At 55.6% G+C, this 13,145-nt stretch overlaps 1 protein-coding gene across 1 annotated transcript in view; it reads right to left on the bottom strand.

Annotated features, from left to right (window-relative positions):
• QSOX2 (quiescin sulfhydryl oxidase 2) overlaps window positions 1–12,495 on the bottom strand; it is a 40,710-nt gene extending 28,215 nt beyond the window's left edge. Inside the window, exon 1 of the mRNA XM_005580445.4 lies at window positions 12,159–12,495. Coding sequence (XP_005580502.3) covers window positions 12,159–12,486 — 328 coding nt within the window. The 5' untranslated portion in view covers window positions 12,487–12,495. The remainder of the gene's footprint in view (window positions 1–12,158) is intronic.
• Window positions 12,496–13,145: the final 650 nt, after the last annotated feature.

Raw genomic sequence — 13,145 nt, 5'->3', positions numbered from 1 at the left:
TCATTTACTACCACAAAATATATACAAATCTATTATAAAAAGTTACAATGCATCAAAATGCACACACACAAAACTTACAGACCACACACAGCACCATTCACAGTGGAGAGAAAGGTAAACCACTGGATAAGCTGGGGCCTGGAGGCTCATGGCTGTAATCCAAGCACTTTGGGAGGCTGAGGCTGGTGGATCACTTGAGCCCAGGAGTTTAAGACCAGTCTGGGCAACACAGGGAGACCCTGTCTCTGCGAAATATTTTAAAATTAGCCAGGCATGGTGGTCCCAGCTACTTAGCAGGTTGAGGTGGGAGAACGACTTGAGCGCGGGAGGTCAAGGCGGCAGTGAGCAGAGACTGCACCACTGCACTCCAGCCTGGGTAGAGTGAGACACTGTCTCAAAAAAATAAAGAAAAGAAAAAAAGAAAACCATGGAGGAGAAAGGACATCTGCCTGAACAGGTATTTTAATGCAAGCGAAAGTGCCCATTTGGAAAAAAAAACGCCACGAAGGACACGAATTAGGAAGGAAGAGGCGCGAGCACCGGCCGGGAGAGGCCAACTCCGCAGTTTTGCACGTGCTGCCGGGTGTATCGGCAGGACTGCCCTTACCTATAATTAGAGTCCCTAACCCTTGAGCCTTGAACAAGAAAGGCAAACACCAGCTGCCAGTCTTCTGGTAGCACGAGAAGGCCTGGGCAACGAGAAACACTTTTCCGGAGTGGTTCCACGGACGCTTTGTCCCCGAAGCCAGGAAGTCCTTCCAGTAAGGGGCTGCCTCTTGCAGTGATCTGATCTTGCTCAATGCCCCCGGCCACCAAGAACTCGTGAGTTCAACACCGAAGGCTTCATCAGTCTACCTGTCCCCAGACACAGTGAACCTTACTCTAGATCTGGGGTCCTAAGGCCCTTTAGGGCTCATCACACCGTCCTCTCGGGACGGCCAACGCGGTGGCAGAGAACCTCACAGAGGGAACATCACGACAGCGGGAAGGACGGCACCACCGAAGATGCCCTCGTTGCTACAGGAAAAGCCGTGAAGGCCGTCAAGCTGGAGAAAACTGTCCATAGGCTGTGCCTGACCTCACAGGATTTATGACAGAGCCAATCAAGGAGACCACGGGAGATTGTGGATGTGGCCAAAAGGGTAGGGGAGAAGGATTCCATGAGACGAATCGTGGAGAAACTCAACAGCTAACAGACTTCATACCAGAGGAATGAACAGAAGATGACGCCGTGGATCCAAGTGCCTCCAAACCAGGGCCAAACACAAACGCAGCCCATCAGACCAGTGCCAAACACAAACGCAGCCCATCAGACCAGTGCCAAACACAAACGCAGCCCATCACCTGGCAGAAGGGCTCTCATCACTCAAGACGGTTTCTGGTTTCTTCCATGACATGGACCCTTTGCTAAAACAAGCACTAAAACTAAAGCAAACAGTGGAAGGAGGACTGGGACCACACAGAAACACTTCAGAGAAATAAAAAGCAAAAAAGCCAGACAGAAAGAATGACGTACCTCCATGAAGTGACATGGAACACATCTGCCTCCCTTCCACTGCCTCCACCTCCTCTACCGCTGCCACCTGGGGCAGCCCGGGCAGGACGAAGGCCTTTAGGAGGGTCCACCTGGGGCGGCCCGGGCAGGACGAAGGCCTTTAGGAGGGTCCACCTGGGGCGGCCCGGGCAGGACAAAGGCCTTTAAGAAGGTCCACCTGGGACAGCCTGGGCAGGACGAAGGCCTTTAGGAGGGTCCACCTGGGGCAGTCCGGGCAGGATGAAGGCCTTTAGGAGGGTCCACCTGGGGCGGCCCGGGCAGGACGAAGGCCTTTAGGAGGGTCCACCTGGGGCGGCCCGGGCAGGACAAAGGCCTTTAAGAGGGTCCACCTGGGACAGCCTGGGCAGGACGAAGGCCTTTATGAGGATCCACCTGGGGCAGCCTGAACAGGACGAAGGCCTTTATGAGGGTCTGCCTAGGACACTTCCTGAGCAGAAGGCCTACTTCTCTCTTGTATGACAATCTTCTCTAGCTTGCTTTACTGTAAGAACACAGTACAGAACATGTGTAACACACAGAGTTTGTGTCAATCGACCATTTGTTACCGGTAAGGCTTCCAGTCAATGGTGGGCTATGAGCTCAGTTTTTGGAGAGTCACAGGTTATACACACATTTTTCACTGTACAGGAGCTGGCACCCCCAGCCCCCAAGTTGTCTGAGGGTCAACTGTACAACGGGAGTGCTGCCCTTCTAACTGACCCCCTGGAGGGCAGCCCAGACGTAACCGGTAGACGTCCCACACCTTTTCCAGCTCAGAGTTGACAACGCACCATCCCAGAGCAACAGTGGCAAATTCTTTCTAGCCTGACAGAGAGACACTTGGCGGAGAAAAAGGTGAGAGTTCACGCAGCCCCTTCAGGGCTAGCACACTGGCACCCGGGAGCCGTCCTGGGTCTCCTATGGACCTCGCACCAGCAGGCGGAGACGGAAGCAGGGCCCTGGAGGAAGCCCCAGTGGCCACCCACAGCTCGGGAGCAAGACTGGTCTCCATGAGGCCCCACAGCTCCATTGCGCCCGCCCCAGCCTCATCACGCCCCACCCCAGCGACCACAGGTGAGTCTGCGTCTCTTGCTCTGTCCTGTCCCCACACGTCTGGGCTGTGTGACCCCTGCTCCCTTTACCGGGCTCGTTCCTATTTGCCCCCCAGGTCTCCACCCGAATGCCACTTCATCTGGGAGTCTACCCTGACTGCTGTTCAACTGGGTCCCCCACCCAAGGCCCATGCCCAGCAGACCCTCCTTCCAGGTGGAGGCCCAGCCAGGAGGTCCAGCTTCACATCAGGCTCTGCTGCTTGCTGAGTTTTGAGAACTGGGGCAAGTTACAATCTCTTCTTGCTGCTCCATCTGTAACATGGAGATGCCAGGGAAGATCCATCTCCCAAGGGTAGTGTGAGGCTCGCCCGGGTCAGAGGCACAGGTGGTGGCACAGCAACTGCCTGGAGCAGGGCCAGGACCAACAAGCCCACTCGAAGGCCACGCCCCCACGACAGCCACACCTGCAGGGACCAGGGACACTGCCGGGTCCTTACGGGGAGTGACGACCAAGGAAGGAGAGAAGGAGGGAAGACAACTCAGGCTGGCAGAGCAGGCGGGGAGGCGGCTGCAGGAACCCCTCGAGTCAGGGACACCGTCACCCAGAAGACAAGAGGAAGCCCTGAGCGGGGCTCAGGCCGGTTCACAAGAGGCTGCAGATCTTGGTGCGGACTTTGTTATTTGTCTCAACAGCCACGGACGGCCACTGATGTGTGTGGAGAACTCAACCACCACGATGTCCGAGTGAAGGAAGACGGGTGGCCAACGAGCATAGAGCGTCGGCGTCAGCCAGAGCCCTGAAGACCACCTGCTCCCCTCACCCTCGGGCTGGGTCACACCCAGGCGACCCACGGAGCTCTGGCGGCTACAGAGGCAGCATGGCCCAGGGGTGGCCAGGGCTGAGCCGTCTCTTCTCCACATCCAAGGCCACAGACTCCGGGTACACAGAAAGGAGTGGGTCTCACTGGCTTCGTGCCTGCAGGCACGTCCTCTACGAACATTTTCACCAGCGACGCTCTCTGGCCTCAGCTTTGGGAGGAACTGGGCTGCAGAGAGCAGTTTCCATCATAAATACCAAGTATGGAACTTCACAGCCACCTTAGCTGAGGGAGCATCCAGTCTCCCTCTGGTTCCGAAGTCACCGGAAATCAGGGTCAGGGCCGGGTGGGGGCGCTGCACCCCACCAAGTCAACCCGGACCCCTCCCAGTCTACACTCTGCAAGCCACCTGCCACCCACCACTCCACTCAGCTGTCCCAGGCATCGTCCCGGCACTCCTGACCCTCCACCTCCTCCCACTCCCTGCTCCACAGAGAGCCAGGTAGACAGCTCGCCTCCATGGGGCACGCGGAGACAGGACTGGCTGCTGCCCAAGGACAGAGGGAGGGGTGCGCCAGCTCCCGGGGAGACGCACGGTGTGGGGAGATGGGGCAGATGCTAGGTGGTAATGGCGATGTTTCTCCTTCAGCCGGACTGGATGGACATCCACGGGTGGAACCTGCCCTCTGAGACAGGCGGCAGCTGCCAGCTTAAATAAAGGAGACAGAAAAGACCCACCTTGCTTTCCCCCGAGTTTTGGCCAATCTGAGGCTTTCCTCACGATGGCAAGAAGAGCCAGTGCTGCGGCATCACCTGAATCACAGGCCCGCCGGCCACACGGGTGCTCCAGAACCCAGCGTGCGTCCCAAGACTCACACGGGTGCACTTCACCGTGACACCTCTGATAAATTCACCAGGTGAATTCCCAGCGTGACGAATGCACACCTGGAGCCCATCCTGGGCTGGCGTCACCTGGAGCCCGTCCTAGGCCACCGTCACCTGGAGCCCGTCCTGTGCCAGTGCCCAAGAAGAATTTTCCAAAAGCTAACCACGCGATTCTCACACACACACACAGTGAACACGCGTCATCGACGTCCTTCAGTGGGGCTGCTGAAGGAAACGGTGAGGCGAGGTGGGGAGCAGAGAATTGTGCTACCTGCCCCCAGGGACAGTGTGCAAAGAAACTGGCCTGTTGGGCAAGAAAACCACAACCTTTGGGCTCTCCTTGTCTACTGGACAGACGCTGTCCACCCCTCTACCAGGAAAGGCCTGCGAGCTCATGCACAACCCCAGAGCCTGGGCGCGTAGTCAGCAGTGAACAGCAGCGTAAACACACAGACGTCCCCCAGGCCACAGCCCTCGGGCAAGCCCGTGCAGCACCCCAACATGATGCTGAGAGGGCACGAGACTCAGCTTTGGTCCTATTTCCAGGTTTTACCTAATACTTCCTTAGCAGCAGGATACAGAAAACTAGCCAGACAGGGAACCCGACCAGTCGGGGGCCAGGAACAAGAGCCAGGCCCTGGCCAGGAGTGAAACGCGCTGCTCCACATCTCGGGCGCGTGCCCACCTCCCCGCACCCTCGTGCTCCCAGGAGACGAGACGCGGCCTTCGGTAACTTTCGCCCAAACACTGTCTGCGTGACCTGAAACCACAGCTCTACCAGGAAGGCACAGTCTTCCCCTCTGTTCCCCGAGGAGCCCTCAGACGTCAGGGAACCCTGAGCTGGCCTTCCAAAGACAACGCTCCCCGGGCCTCCTTCCCGCCTCGCAATCCAGGCCCTGAGCAAGCCCGGCGGGCAGCCTCCTCCCACCTGGCTGTGCCAACCCTCCCTCCACCCCTCAGGTCCCAGCTGCCAGGCACGGCCTGGCCTCTCACACATCCCACTGTCCTCCGCTGGTTTCTGGCCTTCAGTTCTCCAGAGAGCAGCTGGAGATTTTTACCTAGAAACCAGGTTTCCCTGCTTAAAATCGTTCTTTGGCGTTCTGTTGCTCAGGAAGAAGACGAGCACTGTTCACTGAGCCCGCATCTGCCTGCTGCTGGGCCCTCAGGGACCTCGTGGTTGCCCCCTTGAGCGACCAAGGCCCTATCAAAGTCCTTTTAGCCGGGCACGGTGGTACCTGCCCATTGTCCCAGCTACTTAGGACACTGAGGCAGAGGGTCTCTTGAGCCCAGGAGTTCTAAGCCAACCCGGACCACAAAGAGAGACCAGTCTCTAAAACAAAAGGCCCCCTGGACACTGCAGTCTTGGCTGTCTCGGGACCTCTGTGCTGGCCATGCCCCTGGCAGGACCGTCACCTCGTGGCTCCTCTCCCAAGTCGCTGCCGTCTGATGCCTTGCTCTACCACCCAGGGCCACTCCAGTTTCTTTCTAACCGGTCTATTCATTTTTCTAGGACTTACAATCTATAGGTAACTTACTTATTTTATTTTGAGACAGGTCTCGCTCTGTCACCCAGGCTGGAGTGCAGGAGCGTGATCACGGCTCACTGTAGCCTCAACCTCCTGGGCTCAAGTGATCTTCCCATCTCAGCCTCCCAAGTGGCTGGGACCACAGGAGTGGGGAATCTTGCTATGTTGCCCAGGCTGGTCTTGAACTCCCAGGCTCAAGTGATCCTCCCACCTTCCAAAGTGCTGGGATTACAGGCGTGAGCCACTGCCCTGGCCGCTTCCTTGTTTTATTTGTCTTCCTGTTGACTGTCAGCTGCTCCCTCTAAAGCACAGGCTTCCTCAGGCAGGGACCTCCCTGCTTTGTTCCCTGCTGTTCCTCCAAGCTCTCCGAGGCCTGGGGCTGGGAGAGCACACAGCGCAAATTCATCCCAGAGCTTGAATTCATGCACAGCCCCTGCACACCCCGCAGGGCCAGGAAAGTCCAGCTCCACTAGTCCACAGGGGCAGCACCTCGACCTGCCTCGGCAGAGCTATGCTCCCGACACCACCACCCCACGCAGGGTCGGTCCTGGTGAAGGGGCCTGCGGGTAACCCACAAAGCCTTTGTCTGTCCTTGAAAGAACACCAGCCCGTGTGCTCGGGGAAGGCTGAGCAGATGAGGGAGAATTTCAGTTACACAGGCCGCCCTCAGCAGCTGAACAGGCGCCAGGAGTCCCGGCAAGGACCCGGCAGATGGACGGTATTCATGGCAACACAAAAGATATGGCAGTCCATCTTATCAAATAAAACACAAAACATGTAAAAGGCTTAGCTTCAGGGCACTGGCCTCACTCAACGGGTACCCTCCCCTTCTCCTGCCCTGCCCACCTGTCCAGCTCTGAACCTCTAAAGCAGAATGCAAATGGCCTGCTTTCACTGGGCCTCTGGGGTTAGAGCCGGCTGAGAGGCACAGGGTGTGGGCAGGGGCGGGGGTGTCCAACCCAGCGCAGCCAGGGGCTTCCAAAGGGAGGCAGAAATGAGACTGCAGGCCTATTCTCACTTCCGCTCAAGCACCCGGCTATTTTAGTACTCCAGTCTTAAAAATACTTGAGAAATAATTAAGCTTCTATATATAGCAGACTAACATTTATTTCAAACGTGCTTGTCAAATAACTCTGATACCGAATCTAACAAGATTAACTCTTTGACGGCTGCCTGTCATGTTCTAATGAAAAAGTCTATAGAAGTCTAATGTATAGTGAAGTATCGATCAGTTCTAGAAAATGATTACAGTAAAGACGAAATCATCTCCCAAGTTTAAATGCAACTAGTGAACTGTGTTTAAGGGACAGAGCTCCACTGCAGCCTCTCCTTCCTGAGTCAGGGCCACGCTGGGGTCTCAAACTCCACACGCTAGCCCCTGGAGAAGACCCTCTGTGTGGAGCCCCCTCTCGGCTGAGCAAAGGTCTTCTTAGCTAAGCTCCAAGTTCAAGACACAAGTTTGGAACAACAGGCCTGGGTGGAAATGAAACCCACCTAGCAACCGGGAGAGCCTAACACAAATCACCTAGAAGCTGCCAAGGGCTGGTCTGAGACAACCTGGACGCATGCTACGGTCGCCTCCTTTGCGGACTGAGGGCAGCGCTGGGTCCCGTGGACTCTTGATCCCCAGCATTTAGCTCAGTTCCGTTAAACCACAACTACACGGTCCTCAGCCTCGAAGGATGCTCTGGGGTGACAGCAATTCCAACGCTGCTTCTCTCTCAGGAGGGAACGAGTCCCTCAGCCCGTCTTCCATCAGGAAGCCCAAGCAGTGCTTGCGACCCGGGTCACCCAAGGCACGATGACCCCACTACACAGCGGAGGCGGCTCCCTGGATGTGGCTGTAAGGCCCTCTTAGCGAACCATCCCGCCTTACTTCAACAACAAGCGGCCTGGAACTCTTGGCGGACTCTCAGCGCACCAACCACAGCCACTGGGGAGGCCAGCAGGGAGGCCGGCTGCTCCGACGCACCATCCTTTCTGTGAAATACCCAGGCGGTCGCCACAGCGGGGCTGCATTAGGCCATTTCTGGGCCCATAAGGAGACAGGAGGCCTCCACTGCCCCACTCACCTTCCTCCTTCCACCCTCTCCATCCCCACAAGTCCAGTGAGCATCCGGCGGCTCTCAGGGCCGTCAGCCCCGCCAGATGCCCACTGACACCCGTATGTCCCCCTCCCTCTGGCCCTTATTGTTTCTTTCTCCAGTAAACAGACAATGAGTCTGTGGGGAACGCCAAGTTCTAATTCATCTCCAAGAAGCCTGCAGCCTAGTCGAGTAGATAAGAAACCAGACCAAGTGGGACAGAGGAGCTGGCAGCAATCACAGAGTGCCCTTCCCTTCCTTCAGGAGATGTGGGATGTGCCCAACCCCCACCCGTCCTGTACAAAGACACAGGAATGAACTGCCAGGGCTCCAGGTCACCCACCCCTGGACACCCATCCTGGCCTGTCACTCAGCTGCATGACCGTGACTATCCCACACAACCTCAGGCGCTATCACCTGCAACATGAGCGCCCTCCTGAGGACAGGTGTGGGAGGACTCGGCCTGTCCCACACAACCTCACGTGCTATCACCTGCAACATGAGCGCTCCTGCCCTCCTGAGGACAGGTGTGGGAGGACTCGGCCTGTTGTGGGTGGCGGCCTGCCCTGCTTTCTCAGGCTGACCAAGTGAAGGAGATGGGAGGGAACAGGCACCAGGGCCACAGACGGCTCACGGAGACACAGGCCCTGCCTTTAGGGTGCATCCTGTTGTCCACTCAAGACTGCAGAGGCATTTCAGAGATCTCACCGGTCAGACAGGCCCAAGTGTAGCCCCAGGCCCCGGTGTCTCATCTTCCATCACAAACCCAGCAACCATCACTGCCAGGCAGATCTTCAGGAACTCAGCAAGGTTTTGTTCTGCAAAGTACTTAGAAGTGACAGGCTTAAGCCAAATCTCCACAAACACTAGAATGACATTTGGTCACACCAAACAGTACACCTTTTGTTTGTTAAGCCACCTTCTTATAAGGAAAAACATTTATTTTCCCAACCTTAAAAATGCCAGTCAAGAGCTAAAGTTCAATCCAAATTTTTGAGGAAAACAAACGTGCCCTAAGCTGTGGGGAACAGGCCTCTAAAAGCGGCCCTGGCCTGTCCTGCTCTTTCCAGCTGGAGGCTCCTGGGGAGCAGAGCCCACACCTAACCATCCTCCCCAGCAGCTACAGGCGTGGAGAACGCAGGGCGTGGCGGGTGCCAGCCAGGGGGACCGGTGGGAGGAGGTGGCTGGACACTCTAGGTCGAAGTGGGGCCCAAGCCATGGCCTGTGTGCCCCCAGGGGATCAGCAGGATGGCCTAAGTCACAGGTGACTGATCAGGGCCACAGGTGACTGATGTGAGTCAGGTCAACAGAGACATAAGAAAACATGAGAATGTTGACAACGGGAATGATGACTGCATGCGGCCAGACCCCTGCACTGCCACGGGCAGTGGGCGCCCTATCCCTGTGGAACAGCTCCATGCAGGGATGACAGACGAGGAGCCAGGTGCCAAGCAGACAGTTCTGACCTGGCAGGTCTGGTCTGGGGCTGAGAAGCAGGCATTTCTAACAAGTCCCCAAGTGGCCCACTTTGAGAGCTGCAGCCTTAGAACAGCTCTGGGGACTCCTCGGTGCCGAGGGCTTTTCACCCCTTTCTACCTGGCCTCCACCTCCCACACGCCTCATGGGCACAGCTTGGCTCTCAGGACTGTAAACCAAAAATAAAATCCTGAGTCCCCTGACTGACTGAACTGAACCCCCTCTTGGCCAAGGAGACCCCAGGGCAACCCGAGGAAACAAATTCCAGGCCCTGAAGGCAAGGGAGGTCAGACACACCTGGTTGTACCACCTCCCTTTGGAGTTTAGGCAGAGCTGACCAGGGTGAATGAAACAGAGACAGACAGACAGCACAGCCTCACCAGCAATGACACCAAACTCCAGCCTGACTTGGGTACAGCACCTCATGACAGATAGCAAACCCTGAAGGAAATAAAAATATTTCACCCTCAAATACGTTTATTTCCTTGACATATTTGAAATGGTCCTACAAAGCTGTCTTTTGTGAGGGAAATTTGCATCTGCGGAGAATCTCCCTCCCTTTCTAGGTCTTTCCTGGATCTAGGAGACATTTAATGAGTTTGACAGCGTTAAGGTCTGAAAAGAGACATTTACCCTCTATTCTCCCCAAGGCTGCTGCCTGTGAGGCTTCATCTACTTAACCTTGGCCTCCATAGCCCTTTTAGCTTAACTCAAGCATTTCTCTCTGCTGACTTCAAGTCTTTAGACAAAGCTTAACTCTTTCAACCAATTGCCAATCAGAATCCACCTATGATCTGTAAACCTACCCCTTCCTATACCTTACATGTACTGATTTATGTTTCTCTGCCTATTGAACTTCTGTCTCTCTAAAATGTATAAAATCAAATTAGCGTGACTGCCTGGAGCACACTTTCTTAGGGCCTCTTGACACTCTTCCCTGGGCCATGGCCCCTCCACTCATTGGCTCAGAACAAACCTCTTTCAATATTTTCTAGTTTGGCTTTTTAGCCAACAGGACCCTCTGCCTGGGTTCCCTGAAGCCCTCTCCCTGCTGCCTGGTCAGGCCACTGCTGTCTTTCACTTTCAGCCATATCCTCCTCCAGTCTCAGTCTCAGGCCCAAGCCTGTTCTTCCTGCTGTGACTGGGAAGACAGTCAGACCCTCTAAAGGGTCTCAACTTATTGAGTTGAGTTAATCCCACCACTGGGTACGGATGTCAGGAGTGGCCTTCCTTCTGAGCTCTGGGGACGGTTCTCAAGGCTACCTAAGTGCTGCTTCAGCTACAGAATCTGCAATATTTGAATCTGGTTACCATCTTTAGACTTCAGCGACTCAACTGAAAAAAAAAAAAAAAATCAAACCCAAAACCCACAAAAAAGCTAAACAGGTGACAAAGTACTGCCAGGGCCACCTGCATTTTAATGAACATATCTGTTTCTGCCACTGAATAACACACAAGAACTGAAGGGTTCTCTACATGATTGAATTGTTTTCCTAAAAGCAGTGTTTAAAAACCCCACTGAACAGTTTTTCTGTCTTTCTATTCCAGTCTCTGACCTCGGTTCTGAGTCAGGTCAACAGGGACATAAGAAAACATGAGATCAAAGAGGAGGAATCCATTCGAATCAAAAGGCCCCATCACCGTGAGATAAGAGGAGAATGCATTTTAAAGATAACCATTTACAATGACAAACAAAAGCCCTATTTAGACTTCAAAAAAAAAAAGATTTCTTTACAAATCTGTTTGGTGATGAGAAAAATACAGCAGGATTGGGTATAAGACATAAAAACAAAGGTGCCGGAAGAAAGAGTAGCAATTTGTTACAGCTCTTGCCCACTGAAACATGTAATTAGAGGTTAGCACAACACAGGAAGCCCTGCCAAACCTCACTGGGTCGGGAGGACCTCCTACTTCAGTGATTTAAATTGCATTTTAAGGGAAGGGTGTGGTAAATGCCCCTCCCACGCCAACTCTGACCTGTAGAGCAGGCGAGTAACTTCGTGACTGATTAACAACGTGCGACCAGACGAAAGCACTAAACAGTCAAGTGTGGAACACTACCTAGGCAGTTTGGTGAAAGATTTCTCAAAGGCTGTGCATCTGTGATCAAGGAACCCACCAAAGAAATGCTTTGTAGAGTTAAAAAAAAAAAAAATGCTTTGTAGGTTATTGTGGGTTATTATAGAGAAGTCTCCAGAGTATTTGCATCGCTACGTTGTGGGTTCACTCTGAGCACCCACTATACAGCCAGCTATCCGAACCAGGAAGCTAATGATGAAGGTTTTAAAGGGAATGAGGTGGCTACAAGTGCGGAATAGAAATGAGGGATCCTCAGAGAACAGGAATTCTAGGCACTGATGTGGAATAACTGGGGATGGGGTGTGTGGACGCCAGGAAATAGCTAGGGTAGGAGGCCTGGCAGTCAATGAAGTTATTGGGGCTCAAAACACAGGTATTTTGAGAGCTGGGATACGGGAGGGCTTCCCTCTCCCCAAGTGTGCGGTGAGGGCTGCGGGAAAATGGTTTCATTTTGACTTGTGACAGCCCGACTCGCTAGGATCTAACCTGGGGAAGACGTGGGGAGCAGCTGGCTTAGTTACCTGACCCTGGAAAGGCCAGGGTTGGTCCGAGTGGGGTGCCTCTATGGGGCAGGGGCTGGCTCTGCGGTAAGGAAAGAAAAACGGGAGAGGGGCCCCGGGACCCGCCTTCTGGGGCGGTCGCAGGGGGTCCTGGAAGGCCGCCGTCCCGGGGGTCGGGGGTCCCCGCGCGGGGGCGCGCCTCACCTCGCACATCCCCGGCCAGGGCCCGCCAGGTGGGCGCGTAGCCGATGCAGTGTCCGCACCACGACGAGTAGAACTGCACGAGCCACGCGGCCGAGCTATTGGCGGTGGCCCCGCGCACGCTGCCGCTGTCCAGCACCCACACTGCGTCCTCGCCCGCGCGGTACAGCCGCGCCGCACCGCCCGCGCCCGGCCCTGCCGCCGCCGCCGCCAACAACACTAGCAGCCGCGGCAGCCGTGCGGCCCGCGGCGGGGGCGAGCGCCGGGCTCCCGGCGCAGGTCTGGCTCCGACTCCCGGGCTGCGCGCCACCGCCGCCCCGGCCGCCGCCATGTTGGAAGTGCCGCCGGCGCGCTGAACTTTCACCCTAGCAACCACCGTCACGTGCGCCGGCGCGTCCGGCCCCGCCCCCGCGCGCCCAGTTCTGTCCCGCCCCGCCCCCGCAGTCTGACCCCGCCCTCTCTCCGCCCCCGCGCGTATGGCCCCGCCCCCGCCCATGTGTGGCAGCCCCGCCCCCAAGAGTCTGATGACGCCATCTCCCCGCCCATGCGTGGCAGGCCCCGCCCCGCCCCGCCCCGCCGCGCGATCCCCAAACCGCGTCCCTGAGCGGGGCCAGGTGGCCACATTTAGCAAATAAAAGTGCACGACGCCAGGTTCAATGTGAATTTCAGCAAACAGTCGGTTTTTCAGCCTAGGTCTGTGCCATGCCTGAAATGCAAATGGAGTTCTTTTACTTGGCAACCCCACCTGGGGTTTCAGAGGGTCTGCAAGCCAGCCTCGACTTTTTAATATGAGATTTGAACGCTTAGAAAATGCAGCAAAGCATCCACTCAAAGTCGGATGTGTTGCGTGCTACCTTTTAGGGTGTTCCAGTCGAACGCAGCTTCAAGGTTCGGAAATGAAATCCTATGACTTTTTACTTCATCGAACAGGATACCTGGGGTTTTTTAGTTCCTATTTCTAATTTTTACACGTCAGTATTTTCTCTGAAC

The sequence above is a fragment of the Macaca fascicularis genome, chromosome 15 (genome assembly GCF_037993035.2).
Source record: "Macaca fascicularis isolate 582-1 chromosome 15, T2T-MFA8v1.1".
NCBI lineage: Eukaryota > Metazoa > Chordata > Mammalia > Primates > Cercopithecidae > Macaca > Macaca fascicularis.
The sequence above is the reverse complement of the archived record's forward strand: the minus strand, read 5'-3'. Positions and strand labels throughout refer to the sequence as shown.